This window comes from Phanerochaete carnosa (assembly GCF_000300595.1).
Source record: "Phanerochaete carnosa HHB-10118-sp unplaced genomic scaffold PHACAscaffold_6, whole genome shotgun sequence".
Taxonomy (NCBI): Eukaryota; Fungi; Basidiomycota; class Agaricomycetes; order Polyporales; family Phanerochaetaceae; genus Phanerochaete; species Phanerochaete carnosa.
Window position 1 is genome coordinate 1818956 of NW_006767633.1, and position 17363 is coordinate 1836318.

General features: G+C 53.8%; 6 protein-coding genes across 6 annotated transcripts; 5 read left to right on the plus strand and 1 right to left on the minus strand.

The window, feature by feature from the left end:
* The first annotated feature begins 40 nt into the window (after positions 1-40).
* Positions 41-2952, plus strand: PHACADRAFT_185339 (uncharacterized protein). The gene is made up of 7 exons (XM_007397045.1): positions 41-340; positions 398-591; positions 669-795; positions 889-973; positions 1033-1673; positions 1734-2636; positions 2694-2952. Exons 1-6 carry the CDS (start codon positions 176-178, stop codon positions 2289-2291), a joined length of 1770 nt encoding a protein of 589 aa, XP_007397107.1. The 5' UTR covers positions 41-175; the 3' UTR covers positions 2292-2636; positions 2694-2952.
* A 1005-nt stretch (positions 2953-3957) lies between these two features.
* On the plus strand, positions 3958-8785 carry PHACADRAFT_258246 (uncharacterized protein). Its single transcript, XM_007397046.1, has 19 exons — positions 3958-4130; positions 4182-4325; positions 4380-4446; positions 4503-4687; positions 4738-4992; positions 5045-5191; positions 5243-5416; positions 5466-5645; positions 5699-5844; positions 5902-6112; positions 6164-6292; positions 6350-6499; positions 6553-6684; positions 6738-6935; positions 6993-7059; positions 7114-7555; positions 7612-7682; positions 7736-7920; positions 7979-8785. The coding sequence occupies exons 1-16, from the start codon at positions 3990-3992 to the stop codon at positions 7221-7223; spliced, it is 2436 nt and encodes an 811-aa protein (XP_007397108.1). The 5' UTR covers positions 3958-3989; the 3' UTR covers positions 7224-7555; positions 7612-7682; positions 7736-7920; positions 7979-8785.
* A 351-nt stretch (positions 8786-9136) lies between these two features.
* Positions 9137-10497, plus strand: PHACADRAFT_258248 (uncharacterized protein). The gene is made up of 3 exons (XM_007397047.1): positions 9137-9966; positions 10020-10258; positions 10328-10497. The coding sequence occupies exons 1-3, from the start codon at positions 9286-9288 to the stop codon at positions 10410-10412; spliced, it is 1005 nt and encodes a 334-aa protein (XP_007397109.1). The 5' UTR covers positions 9137-9285; the 3' UTR covers positions 10413-10497.
* Positions 10498-10568: 71 nt separating this feature from the next.
* Positions 10569-11180, plus strand: PHACADRAFT_97648 (uncharacterized protein; the record flags this gene model as incomplete). The annotated part of the gene is made up of 3 exons (XM_007397048.1): positions 10569-10796; positions 10850-10931; positions 11050-11180. The coding sequence occupies 3 exons, from the start codon at positions 10569-10571 to the stop codon at positions 11178-11180; spliced, it is 441 nt and encodes a 146-aa protein (XP_007397110.1).
* Positions 11181-12620: 1440 nt separating this feature from the next.
* PHACADRAFT_258251 (uncharacterized protein) lies at positions 12621-15919 on the plus strand. The gene is made up of 8 exons (XM_007397049.1): positions 12621-12878; positions 12935-13131; positions 13184-13337; positions 13398-13657; positions 13705-13947; positions 14001-14245; positions 14311-14444; positions 14496-15919. The coding sequence occupies exons 1-8, from the start codon at positions 12852-12854 to the stop codon at positions 15732-15734; spliced, it is 2499 nt and encodes an 832-aa protein (XP_007397111.1). The 5' UTR covers positions 12621-12851; the 3' UTR covers positions 15735-15919.
* Positions 15920-16028: 109 nt separating this feature from the next.
* PHACADRAFT_258253 (uncharacterized protein) lies at positions 16029-17206 on the minus strand. Its single transcript, XM_007397050.1, has 7 exons — positions 17148-17206; positions 16992-17099; positions 16859-16937; positions 16696-16806; positions 16499-16646; positions 16342-16447; positions 16029-16292 (listed from the first exon to the last, which is right to left on the minus strand). The coding sequence occupies exons 1-7, from the start codon at positions 17192-17194 to the stop codon at positions 16154-16156; spliced, it is 738 nt and encodes a 245-aa protein (XP_007397112.1). The 5' UTR covers positions 17195-17206; the 3' UTR covers positions 16029-16153.
* Positions 17207-17363: the final 157 nt, after the last annotated feature.

A 17363-nucleotide genomic window follows, 5' to 3' on the forward strand; every position in this document is an offset into this window, starting at 1 on the left:
TTTCCCAAGCCGCGCTTAACTCTAACCTTTGCCACCTACTACTACTTAAACGCAGATTGCAGTGCTGTCGATGGTCACTGCTTTTTATCCCGCCATCCTATCCTCTAAGTCCCTACTGCATCTTAGTCTCCACTTACGGCAGCGTCTGCGCGTCGTTCCCGCCCTCGTCCCCTGAATGACAAGTGTAGCGAGCTACGTAAAGCTCTTCAACACCGGACTTTTTGGCGGGCCCCAGGAGAAACAACAATGCGCACCTTTCGAGCTGCTCCCAGGAGAGATCCTGCTTGACATCGCGGAATATCTTCCAACTCGCGCCGAGAAGCTGTGCTTGGCAATGACTGTGAGTCTTCCCCCGGCGGCGCCACGAACCCCACGCTAATTCCCCCGCTTGCCGCAGTCGAAGGTCCTGTACCCGAAAGTCATGTCGACGCTATACGCTTCGGTGCGGCTCGAGGGCTTCGCACAATGCAAAGATGCCCTCACGATGCTCCGTGATACCCCCGAGCTCGCGCGACATGTCCTGGAACTCACTGTATACCCCGACCATGTCTCAGACACTCAAGTGGCTGGTTACGAGGAGTCCGCCGAATGGTGCGCGACCGTATCGCAACTCATCGCCGAGTGTGCAAAGCACATGGACGCACTCCGCACATTTACTTGGAATGCAGCGGCGGCGTTGCCGCAGGAGTGGATGTGGACGGAACTGCGGAGCTGGTGAGTTTATTGATGTTGGCTGGGTCGTCCTCGCTATCTGACGAAGCCTCCGTCAGCTGTCCGAACTTGAAGAATCTCGGCGTAAGCTTCATACACCTAATGCCCAGCCCCAAGAGCGAGGCGAGTAGATTGCTTGTCCGTTTAGATTGGCCTTACTCATTGGGGATCACCTAGCTTTTCGCGTTCAACGACCTGGAAAGCTTTACGCTGTACTTCAAGCAGACATTCTACCTTGCTGGATATGACCTCTCCGACATGGGTCAGTACTTGCAGTCCGCCCCCGGGAGTTATCCTCGAGTGCTGATGGTCACACGACAGAGAATGCAATAATCTATAACCGTATTTGGGATATGCTTATCCGTCGGTCACCGAACTTGCGCTCACTTGCCATTGAGGGTGAATGGGATGAGCCGATATTCGCCGCTCGTCTGCTTGAGGGCAACTGGCCAAGGCTACAGAAGCTCTCCCTCACCCCAGTGTGGTTCCAGGAGCACATCCACGAAGGGTCGCAACTCCTGGTGGAGTTCCTTGAGCGCCACCCGGCCATCGAGGAACTCAGTCTCAAGCGCGTTCGCCTCGACCTCTCGCAGCTGTCTCCGGAAGCGCTGCCGAAGCTTCGTGTGTTCAACGGTCGGCTCGACCATCTGCGAGAACTTGGAATCCGTGGGCACCCACTGAATGCTCTCGGACTGCAGAACCCCTCAACACAACTCTCATCATCGCCACTATCCCACACGCTGGAAGAGCTGATCCTCCCAGACGCCATGGCACTCCGTGAACTCACTCCCCTGGCTATCTCCAGCATGCTTGTCGGCCTTCGCTCCCTGACTTCCCTCACCATCTCCTTTTCACTCGAGAGTGGCTACGACTCCAACGGCGTATTCCGCACCATCGCCTCTGCCTGCCCCCAGCTCCAAAACCTTGACCTCAGTTGTACCTCCAGACCGTCCTTCGCCTTAGTAAGTAGTCATCACCTTTATGAAGGCTGGATTGACCTACTCATCCAATCCCCTTTCTAGGATGTATTCTCGCGAACGCTACGCAGTCTCACAAAACTGCGCACGCTGTCTCTCGCACTGGTCAAAGTGCCCGGGGACGAGAGCATGCAGGCGGGCGCGGTCCGCATCACACTCAGCAACCCACGACTGGCGCGCTTCAAGATCGCGTTCCTGCAGTCGAGCAGGGCACTGCGGCGGAGCCTGACGAGCACAGCGCCGCGCGTGCTTGAACAGGGCCGGTACGTGCCCATTCGCGATGCGCACGGGATCCCTGTGGGCCTGCTCGCGAGCGAGAGCTGGTACCGCTTCGGCGGCTTCGGCAGGCGCATGACACGGCGGACGGTGTGTGAGCTCCGCCCGAGTGGACACCCCGATGCGGCGCGCAAGGGCTGGCGTTCGCTGCTCTTCGAGAGGAGCCCCGCCGGTGAGGAGGCCAGGCTGCTGGTATTCAGCTGTTGGTTGTTGATTCTCGCTGTGGGCGGTATCTTCAGAGGGCTTGCTGTGAATGCAGTCGATAACACCTCGAGCCGCGTCGCCCAAAATCGTGGACTTGCACCTGTGACACCTATAACCAATTAGTATTCAATTGTACTGTATACGCTCCTTCGACGCTGTTGCGTACTTATTCGCTTTAGACTTCGTAGTTTATGCCATTCTGCACAGTGTATGTATTGACTAATTCGCCACGGACCAATCTTGTATATATTACATCGCCCACGGACAAAAAGACATGCCCTTATCGCAGCGAGACCGAGTGGACATCTGGACCGGGCTGGGCGAGTTATGTCTTGCGTGCGATGCCACTCGGACGGGCAGAAGCAGTTCCTCTTGACACAGACGACGCAGTGGTTCGTCTAACGGGGATACCGCCGCCGGACGAGCCAGCTGACGGTGAGACACCACTTCGAGCCGCAGTTGCCGACGCTACGAAAGCGGGTAAGTGAAGAGCTAGCACCGCCGGGTCACTGCAGGAGAGCATACCTGCTCGAGTGGTGTTCCGCATACCTCGCATCGATGCTCTAGTGCCTCGCACACCACGCACACCGCTGCCCCGGCTTGCAGCTTTGCCGGCCTCAACTTTCTCGCGTTCTATCCGCTCGCGCTCAAGCTTGGCCTGACGCTCTTGTTCCTCGCGCTCCTCTCGTTCTTTCTCGAGCTGAGCGAGGCGTGTGCGCTCTTCTTCATCGCGGCGCAGGCGTTCCATCTCTTCGTGTGCTTCGCGCTCGAGCTGCTCCTCGTCCTGTCCAAAGCCATGAACGGAGAACACGCCAGGACGTTTTGGGGAAAGCAACCCACTGCTGCGGCGCCTTGCCATCGTTCGTCTAAAATGAGTTTCGTAGCGCGTTCGGACTTGGAGAGGATATTCACGTATTTATCTAGCAGGGCATTTGTATGGACAAGTCGGTCTGCAACCCGCTGGACATCCACGTGAGGGTGATCGTCTCAGTGGAATGCCAAACGATGCATACCTCGGTGCTGTTCTTTGTCTCTCGCAAGGCTTCTTTATAGGTGTCAAAAGCGGCATTGAGCTTCTTCAAGATGAAGAGGTCACTCTGAAGTTTTTCCTCTCGCGTCTTTCCCGCGGCTCGTCTTGCTTTCTCGGCTTCTTCTGCTGTCATAGTCTCGTTCATCGCAGGGTATTCTTCACCTTCTCCTGCAACAGCACTCTCATTTTCTCTGTAAGAATTGAGTCCCTGAGATCTCGGCTGCGCTAGTAGACTGAACGGTCGACGGCGATGTGCCGGGGAATGTGGCGGGTCGTCCAAGGACAGCTCCGAGAGCGATAGGTCACCTATATCATGCCTTTCGCTAGAACTTCTCAATGAACTTGATGGATGAACAAGGGACTCAGAGAGGAGCCTAGACCCGCTCTCCTCCACAACGAATTCTGAAGAAATATCTGAAAGATCCATGTGTGAGCGCAAGCAGCAAGCAGACGCGTTTACTGCAGGCGCCCGTGGTCCGCGATACCGCGCGCTTGCACGTGAATGCCACGTGATGCATGGGAATCTCCTCCTGTAACTATTTCGCGTCTGGGAGCCTGCCGCATTTCTGCACACGACATTTCGTTGTCAGATTTTTGCCGTCAAGGAGAGCTATTTTCTACATAGAGTTAAAAAAAAGCGGAGGCAAAAGCAGAAAATTCAAACGTCTCGCGTAAGCGCCATATCCAAAGAAAGGCATCGGAGTCTGAATAGTTTGACCTCCTTTCGACGCTGACTGTCGCTGTCACCACCACTCTCACCTTAACTTATCATCTTTCATTTATACCACGATATGGAGTCACGAAAGCGTCCAAGAGCAGAAGACGGAGATGTCGTACAGGCGAAGAAGAGGGCTCTCTCGGTTGGTCAAGACTCGCCGGTGGCGACCGTGAACGGAGATACGGACGAGCCAAAGGATGGCGACAACCTTGAGGTGAAGACATATACCCGCTACCGTATGTTATAGTGTTCAACATCAGTGTAGATGTTCAGGAAAGACGCCATCTACAGGCGGATGAAGCACTACTCCCGCGAGAACGACCGGAGACAGGTCAAGATAGCTGAGCTCGAACGCAGAAGGAATACCACTGAAGCGGCCTTAGCGGCCCTCGAGGCAACTTGGGCACAGGTGCGTTGGTTTACTTCAATGGAAAATGGAGCGTATGTTTTATTCCGTTTGAAGGTACTTGGAACAATCCGTTCACTGGCCAAGTCCGAAGACCTTCCTGATGTTGATGTCGACACGCATGGTACGCTCCGCTATTTGCTTCTAAATTCTATCATTTCATGGTCTTGTCTGTGAAAGATGTGTTCAACTTGACCTTGCATGTCTCGTCGGAGCCTGAGCCTTCACACTATGTCCAAGAATTGCGGAGTCGCATGCATGCGACTGAGCAGCTGGTCGCGGCGTTCGTTCGAGTAGGAGGCGAGGCAAGGTCGCAACTTCTTCATGATAAGAGCCATAGGAGATGTTTGGAGGCGCAGACACAGGTCGGTAATTGCTCGATTCATATTCAATTATGACTTATATTCATACCCAGTGTGCTTCGTTGCGTGCAGAGGTATCTCTACTACAGACGAGATTACGCGATGCCGAAATGGAGAAGGAGCGATATCAGGAGCAGCTAAGTGCTGCTGAGAGACGGCTGGATCGGTTTCAGAGTAAGGCGGCGGCGGCTTTGAATACTTCGTCTCGATCGTTAGACGAGGACGGCGGGGTGAAGGAGGAGCTGAAAGAGATGGTTAAAGCCGAAAATAGCGAGCCTTCACAGAGCCCACAAGGGTCACCAAAGATAGTAAGCTAGTCGCTCGAGACGTCAGGGTCCTGATTGAACTGAAGTCTGCCAGGCTAACGCAGAAGCAGTCATCAATGGTGATCAGCCATCGGATGCTGCTGAGTTGGAGAGCGTGGCTGAGTTCCGTAGGGAGAAGATAGACGCGCTATTGGAAGAGAATCGGCGATTGCAGTTCGACCTCGTCAGTGCCCAAGCCAATGTTCGTCTTCAAGTTGAGGCCATGCATGAAGTTGAAGGCTGACTTTACTAGGCAAGAGCAGCCACCGAGGCGCAAATACAGGAGACATCGCATTGGAAATCACTTATGCAGCATACGAGCCAACTCTCAAAAATGGTAGAGGACGACCGAAAGGAGATCTCTGCGCTTCAGAAGGAGCTCGAGGTGCTGAGGACGACGAGGAAAAAGTTTGAGGAGCAGCATATCGTAAGTACGGAGCTGCCTTTCGGCCGACAATGACTCACAACTATGCAAGACCATTCTTGAGAAGACCAAGAACGATTTAGGGGAGGTGATTTCAAGACGAGAAACCGAGCTTACGCGTGTGCGAGAACAGCGCGACCAGCGAGATGCAGAGCTCAAGGAGCGGAAGGGAAGAGATGTGTCCAAGTCGCAGGCGTTACATGAATACAAGCAGCTCGCAGAGACGCGCATGGTGAGTATATTCACGCCTTCTCTGCTTGAAGTGTTTACTCAGAGCACATGTAGGATCGCATAATGGCACTATCATCTGAAGTAGCTCGGCTAAAGTCTCGTCACGCTGCGCAGGCCAATGACGAAGACCTCATGAATTTCTTCTTCAAGTATTCGGATGAAGAATGCTCCTACTTGGACGATGTCAAAGTACGGCTGGTGTAAGTCTGATATCTACCTCGCACGAATCTCGCTGACGCAATGTGGTGTCTTTGCAGTGCCGCCGAGACTCGTCTGAAAGCTGCCGAGGATGACACCGATGTTCGCGAAGTCAAAGCAGAACTCCTGGAAGCGAAGAAAGAGCTGGCGCGGTACAAGTCCACCTATGGTGGCTCATTATCACCTGATGCTAGAATGTTATCCGCACAGCTGCAGCAGAAGGAGGTTGAGATTGAGAATCTCAGGTTGCAGCAACAGCAGCAGGAACAGGTGCGCACAACTATCACGCGAATATCAGCGGGTATCCTGACCATAATGTAGGCCGAGACTTCCCTGTATGCTGAACTGGACAGGCTGTCTTCTGCTTGGGAGACGCTTGACAAGGAATTGAAGAGCAAGATATTTGACCTCACCTCGATAGAGGAGAAGATGAAGCAAATCTCTGCAGAGGTACGTATCTTGGCCACTATTACGACAATGTCTCGTAGCCTGACCCTGCAATTGCAGAAAGCCAAGGCGGACGCGAAATACTTTAGCGTCACAAAGGAGAAGAATGCTTGCGAGCAGGAGAATATATCACTGAAGCGCACCGTAGAGAAGCAGGCAAAGTCTTTAGAGAAGCTTGCCGAGTCCGAGAAGCTCAACTCGCAGCGAGTCGTGCGTGCAATGCTTCCGACTGACGAGATAACTGCTTACTGACTAATCTCTAGCATGATTATGACAGAGAAGTCGCTATACTTGAGACACAGAGTACGGACTTCAAAGTAAAGATCGATTCTGCGTCGAGCGAGCTCCAAAAGTACCGGATGCGTTATGAAGACGCGCGCAAACGGGCCGAGGAGGTAGGCTTCACGTGTTCTACACTCGAAGCCTCGGCTGATACTTGTCTCCTAAGCTTGATGTGGTCTACAAGGATGCGCTCAAGGACGTCGGTCGAAAGCGGCAGGAGCTGATCAAGCAAGAGGAAGTGCTGCTCAAGAAGAAGAAAGAGGCCGAGAAGCATACGGCGAAAGTTAAGGCGTCTGCCAACAACCATGCGTCGAGTACTAGCGTCCGCGAGTCGGAGCTACAGGGGGAGGTGGAGAAGTGTATGGTGCGTATTCGAGGGAAGGTATTCTCGCTGGGGTTGAATCTGATACTCGTCTCGCAGACGATTCTCAAGTGTTCAACTTGTAGGATGAACATGCGGAACACAGTCATTACGAAGTGTATGCATTGTGCGTCTGTTCCTTCTTTCCAGCGACCTTATGGTATTTAACTCTACTCCTCAGCATTCTGCAGGAACTGTGTCAACGAGCGGATCCAGAGTCGACAGCGCAAATGCCCCGCTTGCAATCTGCCATTCTCACAAGGCGAGGTGCAGCAGCTGTTTTTCCAATAGTAAGCTGTCTCATGTTGGACATACTATCCAGACTTTTGTTGCACTTTCTTGCTACGTGTTTGTATACGATATCTTTTTGTTACTATTACTATTTCCTCACTTAGACATTGCGGTGAGGTTCTGATGCTGGTATGCGCTAAAATGCGTGTTCTACGGCCTCTTCGGTGACGCGGGCTCGTTCAGAGTAGTGTCCTTTTTATCTAGCGTACGCAAAAACGTATACCATCTACTCAGCAACCACTTCAAAGCACAGAACCAAGCACGACGATATTAGAGTAGAAAAGCACAGTATATTGAACGCGCGGGTGCAATTAGCGCTTGACCCAGGTGTACTATCGTGGATTGCATGAGCATATGCGACCGAGAAAAGAGGTGCACATATACATACGGCCTTACGAGCCTTTGCCAGACCAGGCTTTTTACGTTCAACCATTCTCGGATCACGCCTAAGCAGTTTGGCTGGCAGACAGAAATCAGCTAAGGAAAGAGAACCCGAAAGTATGTTGACGTACCCTTGCGCAATATCCTGGCGACGTCGGGTACATGTGCTAGTACACCTTTTGCGAGACCTAGACTGATTGCTCCGACCTGGCCGGTTGTTCCTCCACCGCGCACGATGGCAAAGATATTGAAGGCACCGAGCAAGCCAGTAAGTGAGAGTGGGCGAAGAACACGTTCACGATCGGAAGGGCTAGCACTGTATTGAGGATGACTGAGTTAGGCCAGCCGAAGATGCATACAGCGTATCGACTTACAAGTATTCCGCCAGGGGAGTGTTATTGATTAGAACTTTGGTAGCCGGAACTTGTTTTGGTGCAGGCTGAGTAGAAGTGGTGTAACTCGGTATGGAGCCGGGCATGTTGAGCCCTGGATCGGCAGCCTCCAGAGCAGGAGTGGAAACGGGTTCCGCCTCTGGTGTTTTGGTGCGGATGATCCAGACACGCGCGTGACTCTCCTTCCGTCGACCGATAGCGTATGTCCTGCCAAACTCGTCAACCGGGACTGGCTTGCGTTGTCCGCGCGCGAGGTACGCCTCTTTGTCCTCACGCTCAAACACCTCGAGAACATGCGCGATTGAGTCTGCGAGCTGTCCGTAGCCTGCCACGGTGGCAATCCGCTTGTACTCATCGAGCTGCTGCAGAAGACTGATGAGCCGTGAGTAGCGGGAGGGCGTGAGCCGTGTCGAGATCATGCCGTTGAGGCCTTTCTTCGTCTTCCACGCCGGCTGCGCGGGCGGGAGGGCCTGGAGGGCGAACTGCGGGAGCGGGAGCAGCTGCAGCTTCTTGAGGGCCTGGCGCGAGTACGTGATCGCAGTTTCGAGGTTGTCGACGGAATCGTAGAAGTCCGCGCGACCTGTGAATGTATTCGGCGATTCAGGCTTGACTCGCCCCACTCTCGAAGGACCGTCCGCGACCATATCGGCCGAACCAGGCGGAACGAAACCGGTCGCGGCGGCAGTGGCATAGCGGGGGCGTGCAGCGACCCATAGTGAGGAGGCAAATGCTCGCGCCTCGTGTCTGAGAGCTGAAAGCATAGGTTGCTCTGCCGCCGTGCTCGTAAGAGGCCGAGGAGCAGACAGACAGCGGAAGAGCGGAACGAAGCGCAAGTTGCTCGTGGGCGCTCAACATTCACGAAGGATCCGTGTGAACTACATTCTTCTTCAAGTAGGATCGCGGAAGCATGTTCAACTTTCCTGGTTACCCTCATCCTCACCCACTCACGTTCCCCCAGCAGCTCATTTACCGGCTGAGAGACGTTTTAAGGGATTTCAGTGCTAAGATCTAAGATTGAAACCTCAGCTTGAAAGAGCGTCTGCGACACTCTTACATATCTAGGTCAGTGAGTATATCCTCTCTACCCGATGGTTGAGGTATGCACCGGTACTCAAGGTCATTTTCTTCGTAGGGCATTGAGGAATCGCATTCCCACTCGCAAGCCCGCCCTCTTTTGTTGTGTGACACGCGTCTTCGATCATCAAAGTCTCTGGCTGACCGTCAGCTTCGTCCGCACAATTGCCAGGTTGGTTCCTCAAAGGACCACAGGACTGTTTGGCGACAACACCATGTTCCAGACTCGAAGCAATATTATGGTTGGCGGATCCGCTGTTGGCCAGAAGCGGCCACGCTCGTATACCCCCGTCTCAGATGAGCCCCAGACACCTGCAAAGCGTGTCGCATACGAGCCGAAGACCCCGTCATCCTCACTGACCCCCAAGCAAAGAAGCAAGCGTATGCAAGCTATCAAGGCAGGACTCGCTGCTGCGTCTATCACTCCTACCAAACGCGGAGAACGCGCCTCTTCCGGCTTGTCAGGACGGTCCGCAGGCTCGCTGAAACCCACTATTGACCGCGGCCCTTATTACCCGCCGTTCAATGACCACTTTGGTAGTGTCAACGAAAGATTACCTGATGCACGCTCTGCATCGTCTTCAACCGCAGCGAAAACGCTACAAGACGAGATAGACTCGGAAGAAGAATTCTGGACTTCTCCCCCGCGACCTGTTGCGCGACTGCCCAGAGGAGAGTTCTCAGCTGCTGGTTATAGACCAGGCAATGCCAGCAAGTCCGAGTATGCACGCAACGCTATGCTGACACCGCCTCAAAGCAGCCCTGTCCGGGATACTCACCTTGATTCGCCGTCGTCGTCGTTCCAAGTGTCCGAACTCTTACAAGAGGATCCAGATCCCCAAGAAAGTTCAGGATCGGCTCTGAACGGACATGCAGGAATTTTCAAGAGTGATTCTGTAAGTTGTACGAGAATCGGTGCTTCCACGTAACCAGACTTACCGATTTCTAGGAGAACCCCTTCGATGTCCGAGCATCACCTGCCAGAGGACAGTCAGATGACTATGTGATTTCCTCCGGTATGCAGCACAAAACTGTGCGCGAGCACCTCGCCGCGCTGAGCATCCTTCCCGACCAAATTGAGAAGCTGGAAAGAAAGCAAAGAACTGCTGAACAGAGTGCGCACAAGAAGCAGGAGCGAATCCATGAATTGGAAATCCAAGTTCGAGACCTTGAAGCCCAGGTAATGCAGTGAGTCCTTTTCGCTGAATTGGTTCATATTCGTGCCTCATTCATCGTGGCTACTTGTGTCACTTTTAGGCTAGATAAGAAGTGCAGCAACCAAGAAGCAGTCATTCAACATTTGAAGACCCTCATAAGGGCGGAAAGTGCCAGCGCACTGTGATGTCTGAGTGGAATGCGCACACAATTACCAAAGGGCCCGTGTAACATGCTTGTAGTTGTATATTTGTGAATCGATGTAGTGGCTGCTGTATCTCCTCCCAGAACAAGCGTGTATCCAGCTGAGCGCCTGATGGGCTCGTCCTTACTCTCGATTCTCATGTCTGCTGACACGTCGGAAGCACGAAAGCCGAGTGTGTCCGTACACGCAAGGTTCGTTCCGCCAGCGGATCCGTCTCTTCCTCCGTTGGCTTTGCAAGTCACGCAGCTTGTGGGGTCGTACATGATATGGGTCGGCAGCACGGAAGAGACAGCTGAGAACGTGCAGCTTGCACCGCTTCGCGGGGCCCTTACGAGGGACTGGACCTGTGCAATGCCTCCAACGAGCGTAAGACCACCTAGGCGATCATCGAGGGGACAAAAAACTCATTGACATTCAAGGCATCTGCGGGACCTGGCGCGGCAACCACACTTTACCGGTCCTCGAGCTCGGACGTCTCTTTCTCGATGGCTCAGCGTCTTGGTAAAGCACCTCTCATTGTTATGTGAGAAGCATGTGCAGAATACTGACCATGCGGACGGTAATTTTACCGGCCTCTTTATCGCAGCTCGACGGTTCAGAAAGCAGATTTTCTTGTCAGTTGACGTACCTCCGTCGTTCATGGTACTCGGCGACGGACCTCGATTGATCTTGGCGGTGGAGAGGGCTGTGGTGGACGCGCTGAAATCTCTGGAAGATACCGGTCATCTGCCAGCGTCCCAGGTTGTATGATGATATTCGCCACGTCCGTGTCTGCCACCCACTGGGTAATGCGTAGACCGGGGCTTCACAGGCATGACATTTAGAGCTGGCAGACTGGGCTGGGCTAAGGAACGCAGCTGATGGTATCTGAGCGAGCAACGGGGTGAATGTGTCGTCGGCTGCGGTCAATCTGTAAAAATAAAAGCACAAGTACAGGGTGTCAAATCCGTTGGAATCGTCATCTTCTGGTATCGATGAAGGCTTCTTTCGCCGTGTTGCCTTGCTACGTCCGCAAAGTGCCTGTGCCTCGCCGAGCGCGCGATCGGCAAGCTGATTCCCCTGCTTCACGCCAACGCCGTCACTTGTAGGTTCTCTCTTGTCTACCACCATCCGCCAGCTGCCCGCCCCCGACACTAGCGACGACGTACCCGAGCTCATCGCCCACGACGACGAGAAGTATCTCTCCACTAGACGCTGTGTCATTCATAATTCATGTCGGAACCTGAACTTCTGGCCTACATGTCTACGAACGACGACTTCGACCTCCCCCGTTGGAACCCTCCTCAGAGTCACGACGCCCTCTCTTCGTCGGCCCAGGCGGCCCAGTCCGCTGCGCAGGCGTCGTCCTACATCTACGGCCAGGGGCCACCTCCACAAACCGGTGTCTCAGGTAATAAGCTCCCGACCATTCACCAGTCTCCTTCGAGGCAGCCTCGCCTTAACCAGATCATGGATGATGACCAGCAGTACCCTTTAAGCCCTGCCCACTACTCGTCGTCAGGTAGCTCGCTCTCTCGTAGTGTATCAATGGGGGGTGCTGCGACTTCGCGTGGTCGCCGCCACCACATGCAAGAGGATCTCGAGGGCGCATTCAATGTGGACAGCGTCCCCGGGCAGCAACAACCTACTCATGGCCTTCCACAACACCATTCGAACTCCCTATATCCGTCCAGCGTTGGCTATCACCACTCGCCCGTCCTAGGGTCAAGCGCCAATACCAGCAACTCTGCAGCGAACGTAGCTGATCCCTACCAGGATGCCTATTTTCCATCTTCCGGCACCCATCCGCCTAAACGGTCCCAGACGACTCACGACGCGAGCACGTCTTCTAGGGCACCGCGTTCGCCTCATCGTGGCGCCAATGCATCCCATGGAATGCTCGATCCGTATTCTCCGCAACAGAACCAGTACAATCCTCCATCGAGCACGTATCCTTACTCGCCTGCCACAGAGAATCGAGCATTTCCGACCCCTCCAACGTACCCGACTCACGCACGCACGCAATCCCAAGCCAAGGTCGAGCCGATGACGCCTCCCCTTCCACCTGCATATCGTGGGCAGCTACCGGCGAAGGCAGAGCCAGTCGATCACCCTATGTCAAACGCTTACTCTCCCCCGACTGTGATGCCGGCATCGTCAAACTATTCTCCGTCGTATCAAATGGGCACCAGCAGCCCCACCCCGTCATCGCAGACCTTGCAGGTAACGCGGCAACAGCGCTCATCGGTGTCTCAGCCCCCGACCCCGCTTTCATTCCATTCTTCGCAGGGTCCTGGTCCAGGGCATTCACCGTACTACGGGCAAGATCCCCAGGCAATGGCTGTCGAACCACCACCAAACCGTCGACCCACAGGCCTCCGGCGCGTGCGGGATCAGCGGGACCTCCGGCCGTACGTAAACCCGCAACCCGCAGGCCGAAGGATGGATGGTGATGGCGCGTTCCTTGCGGTATGCCATTTCATTTCGACCGGGGCACGATTTTCATTGACGCTTGGTTCTCACAGCCTGTACGGCAACTGACGACGAACATTATCGAAACGTTCCGCATTTGCAACCCCGCGTTCAGATATGAGTCGGCGCATAACCCCCGGCGAGTGCTTACCAAGCCCAGCAAGCCTTCCCATAACGATGGGTACGACAACGAGGATTACGATTATATCCTGTATGTCAACGATTGGCTGGGAACGGATGAAGGACACAAGTACGTGGCGTGTATGTACACTGTAGGCTCATCGGCACTGACTCTGGATTAGGTATCTCATTCTGGATATTCTCGGCCAAGGAACGTTTGGGCAAGTAGTCAAATGTCAAAATATGAAGACACATGAGGTCGTAGCGGTGAAAGTTGTGAAGAACAAGCCAGCGTATTTCAATCAAAGTATGATGGAAGTTACAATTCTTGAACTCGTGAGTCTAGTGCTACCCCGTTTTGATCTCGCATATACTCAAGTGTTATGGATCACGTAGCTGAACAACCAATGCGACCCTCATGACGAACATCACATTCTCCGGCTTCGAGACTCGTTCATCCACAAGAACCACTTATGTCTCGTCTTTGAGCTGTTGTCGTCCAACCTTTACGAGCTGATCAAGCAGAACCAATTTCAGGGTCTCAGCACCCAGCTTGTCAAGGTTTTCACGGCCCAATTGCTTGATGCCTTAACAGTCCTGAAGGACGCGCGGCTCATACACTGTGATCTCAAACCCGAGAACATTCTTCTGAAGTCGTAAGTCACCTTTTGGCGATATCTCCGATGAATCTCACTGTGTGCAGATTACAATCCCCTCAGATCAAAGTCATCGACTTTGGTTCCGCATGTCACGAACGGCAGACTGTCTACACCTATATTCAGTCACGATTCTACCGCTCGCCCGAGGTACTCCTGGGGATACCATATACTGCCTCTATCGATATGTGGTCGTTAGGCTGCATTGCCGTGGAACTTTTCCTCGGTCTACCACTATTCCCGGGAACGAGCGAATACAACCAGATCACACGAATAGTGGAAATGCTTGGGTGCGTCTTGATGTGCCGTGATTGTTGGATGATGCAACTGACTCCGATCCCAGCAACCCACCACAGTATATGCTTGACATGGGCAAGCAGACGACTCAGTTCTTTGACACTTTCACGGATCAGTACGGTAACAAGAAGTACAAGCTCAAGAGTATAGACCAGTATTCGCGCGAGCACAATACACAAGAACAGCCGGGAAAGCAGTATTTCAAGGCAACAACTCTACCTGACATCGTTCAACAAGCACCGATGCCAAACTTCAAATCCGGCTCTAGACAGCAGCACGAGGTCGAGAAAGGTACGCATCTCGTGTTTCACCCCAAGTGCCGACTCAAATAGGGCTATTCATTGACGTATTCTTAGAAATGAACAACCGCGCGGCGTTCATCGATTTCGTACAAGGGCTTCTCAACATGGACCCCATTCAGAGGTGGACTCCACAGCAAGCCCGGTTGCACCCCTTCATCACGGGCGAGAAATGGACGAAGCCATGGCAGGCAAGTGGTTAATAGCATTGTATCATTTTATCCTGACGCGATCCTTCACAGCCGACTGGAAACGGACCACCTGCGCCTGCGCCTGTCACATCTCCAGCGAACAACCCCGATCCGAAGCGGCCATATGGAGGGCTTGTGCCTTCGCAGCCCAAGGGAACTGGTGCCTTCCGAGATGCGGCTGCATACGGTCAACACCTGGCACAGCAGCAGGCGTATACCGCTCAACAGCAGGCAGCAGCGCAGGCGTCGCAGAACGTGTACCGGAACCCGTATCTACAGCCGAACCTGCAACAGGGTCAGCAGACACAGAATCCATCATCTGCCTACGGCTCGCAAGATGCCAATACTTTCTCGTCGTCGCAGGCTCGTCTTGCTTCTCATGGTCATTTGCCCGTCAATCCCGGGAACACACAGTACTCGTCTGGCTACGGAGTGCCTTCCCAGCATCTCAATCCTTCCGCGCCTTCTAACAGTTATCAGCCTCCCATAACCACTCGCATGCGATCTAACACCATGAACAACCAGGAGCCTGTTCCTGCTGCGCTGGCCCGACTACAACACATGAATCAGGACGTGATCGGCGGTCGCAAAGCCCTGACCCCCGTACTGAAGCGTGATGACCCCTGGGAAAGGAGGCAGTCAGGGAAGGGTGCTCCAACTCAGCCCTTCGCGCCGCTAGAGACTCTGGAGATGGCGGCGTCTCAGGGCTACTGGGGACACTATGGCAGTCAAAACCAGGGATCGAGCCGCTACTCGCAGCAGCCGCCGCAGCAACCTACGTCGAACCTTGCGCATTCTTACACCAGTATGCAAGTGGACGACGACAGGCGCGACCAAGTTATGTCAACCGTGCGTTCTGCAGCACGGACAGATGCCGGTCAAAACGTGTTGTATGGCGGGGCATCAACAAACGTAATCCCAAGTCCACCGCAAGCATACAATAGCAGCTCCACGACGACCGGAAATCGCTTCGCTGCGACATACGCACAACAGACACCGGCGTCGCCATTTGATTCGCTTGATCGGCGTGCAGACATGGGCCAGTTGTACGCGCCGATGCAGCCCGATCAGTACGGTCCATATAGCGGCGCGGCCAGCAGTTCGAGCCGTCCGGTTGCACAACCCGCACAGGCTGTCCAGCCTTCGTTCTATGGTCCCAGCGTTGTGCCGTCGGGACATCAGGCATCCGGCGTGCAGCGGAACCCATTCGGTCAGGCAGACAGCATGCAAAACACGCTGAGCTCAAAGGAGGCCCGACGGAAGAGTGGGATGGATTTGTGGTCACAATAATCGCTGGCTTGGTAGTGCTTGGTGCTGGTACTCGCTCGCCGGAGGATCACGGACACGTCATAGGTAGTATTGATCAAGGTTGCTTCTCACGTTCTTGTTCTAAAATGTTTGACGGTACATAGCTCATTTTGCGCTTTATTATGGTTTGCGATGGGACTCGTTGCTATGTCCGCCGTTAAGTGTTGTACGCAATGAAGAGTCCGAGCGCGCGAGTCGCAAATTGCATCAGCTGTGCCTTTCGCCAGCACTTGTACAGGGTCCTGCGAACGTAACTTCGTGCATTGTGATCGGGAGTAAGAGAGGCCCGTGTTGAACGATGCCCGTGAATCTTATATAGCATTCAACGCAAGAATGGAAAATTATGGTATACGCATGCGGTGATGCTCTATGCCCGGACGACATCTTGGTACAGCGTGCTTCTATATCTTGTTGAAGAGTTCCTCGACCTCCCAGGCGCCGGCCCAATAGTGCACTTGGCATTTGAGACCCGCGGATTCTCTCTCCTTCTGAATGCGTTTCTGCAGCCCGCGAAATGAACGGCAGAAGACGATATCTTCGCTGCACAAATTTAGCGCGGAATACAGGCCTACGTAGAGGAGGGACGCACCTCCGGAGGCGCAAGATAGGACAGAAGTCGTTCGAACCATCACCAATATAGATGACACGGTCGAAAGCGGGTCGATGGCGCGCCAGGAACGCGTCAAGCTCCTCACCTAGGAACTTCCCATTCAGCACGTAAGATGATTTTACTGGAACCTATATACCTTTGCACAAGTTGGGGTTACATCCGACCTGACACTTGTGTTGGGGACCAGTAGGATCTATCCGGCGGCTGACCTTGAGCAACCCTGAATGGTCCCACTCCGCAGGGTTGGTGATGATCTCGTCGAAGAGGGCCTCGAGGCCATGTTCCTGATCACGAGGTTGGGGCTTGATATAACTAAGAGATGAAAATTCATACTTTGAGAATGGTGTCGATGAAGACCTGGTTGGCGTTGGACAGGCAGAGGAAGGTAGTCTTCGGGTTTGCCTTCTCTTTGGCCTTCAGAACGGCACGCTTCATAGCGGGATGCTACATGGCGAAGATGAGGTGAGCATGAGTGTAAAACAAATGTGGTACGCACAAAGGGCATGATCTTAAGGGCTCCCTCAATATCTTCCCTGGTTCCGCCACGCGCATGGAGCTCGCGTAAGCATTGAGCACTTATGGGACGTGTGAATATTCAGATGCGAGCCTCGCAGACAGGTGCATCTTACACCAAGTCCGTCCACTGAACCTGCTCTTTGAGATTTTTCATTTTCCTCCGGAGGTCAGGTGCGAGCACCTCGAGGACCCACCGGTCAGTATCCTGGTCTGCGAGTGACCTGAGATTTGTTGAGTCCAATGTGAACGCTGCACTACTACACGCTCACCAGTCAAAGTCGAAGACGACTAGCTGTCTTTCTGTCCGCGGATCCATGTCTGCAGCGGCTGGTGGTACGTGTCAAGCGGAAAAAAATCGATACTGGGGAAATACTTGGGGAGGGTGGATGCTTACGCCCTTTGACTTACCTCATATAATCTGTCCCCCCGCGGGCGTCCACCTGTGCTCATGCCTTCCACAACTCTCACCGCAAAGGCGTCTTACA

Bases quoted from the DNA above. Each gene is read 5' to 3' on its own strand.
- PHACADRAFT_185339 (XM_007397045.1), top strand. From the start codon at position 176: ATGACAAGTGTAGCGAGCTACGTAAAGCTCTTCAACACCGGACTTTTT. The intron at 592-668 runs GTGCGCGACCGT...CTTGGAATGCAG, and splicing joins TACGAGGAGTCCGCCGAATG to CGGCGGCGTTGCCGCAGGAG. The intron at 796-888 runs GTAAGCTTCATA...GGGATCACCTAG, and splicing joins CGAACTTGAAGAATCTCGGC to CTTTTCGCGTTCAACGACCT.
- PHACADRAFT_258246 (XM_007397046.1), top strand. From the start codon at position 3,990: ATGGAGTCACGAAAGCGTCCAAGAGCAGAAGACGGAGATGTCGTACAG. The intron at 5,417-5,465 runs GTAAGTACGGAG...CAACTATGCAAG, and splicing joins AGTTTGAGGAGCAGCATATC to ACCATTCTTGAGAAGACCAA. The intron at 6,500-6,552 runs GTGCGTGCAATG...ACTAATCTCTAG, and splicing joins AGCTCAACTCGCAGCGAGTC to CATGATTATGACAGAGAAGT.
- PHACADRAFT_258248 (XM_007397047.1), top strand. From the start codon at position 9,286: ATGTTCCAGACTCGAAGCAATATTATGGTTGGCGGATCCGCTGTTGGC. The intron at 9,967-10,019 runs GTAAGTTGTACG...ACCGATTTCTAG, and splicing joins GAATTTTCAAGAGTGATTCT to GAGAACCCCTTCGATGTCCG. The intron at 10,259-10,327 runs GTGAGTCCTTTT...TGTCACTTTTAG, and splicing joins CTTGAAGCCCAGGTAATGCA to GCTAGATAAGAAGTGCAGCA.
- PHACADRAFT_258251 (XM_007397049.1), top strand. From the start codon at position 12,852: ATGGATGGTGATGGCGCGTTCCTTGCG. The intron at 13,338-13,397 runs GTGAGTCTAGTG...TGGATCACGTAG, and splicing joins AAGTTACAATTCTTGAACTC to CTGAACAACCAATGCGACCC. The intron at 13,658-13,704 runs GTAAGTCACCTT...CACTGTGTGCAG, and splicing joins GAGAACATTCTTCTGAAGTC to ATTACAATCCCCTCAGATCA.
- PHACADRAFT_258253 (XM_007397050.1), bottom strand. From the start codon at position 17,194: ATGGATCCGCGGACAGAAAGACAGCTAGTCGTCTTCGACTTTGACTG. The intron at 17,100-17,147 runs GTGAGCGTGTAG...AACAAATCTCAG, and splicing joins GTCGTCTTCGACTTTGACTG to GTCACTCGCAGACCAGGATA. The intron at 16,807-16,858 runs GTGCGTACCACA...TTCGCCATGTAG, and splicing joins CCCTTAAGATCATGCCCTTT to CATCCCGCTATGAAGCGTGC.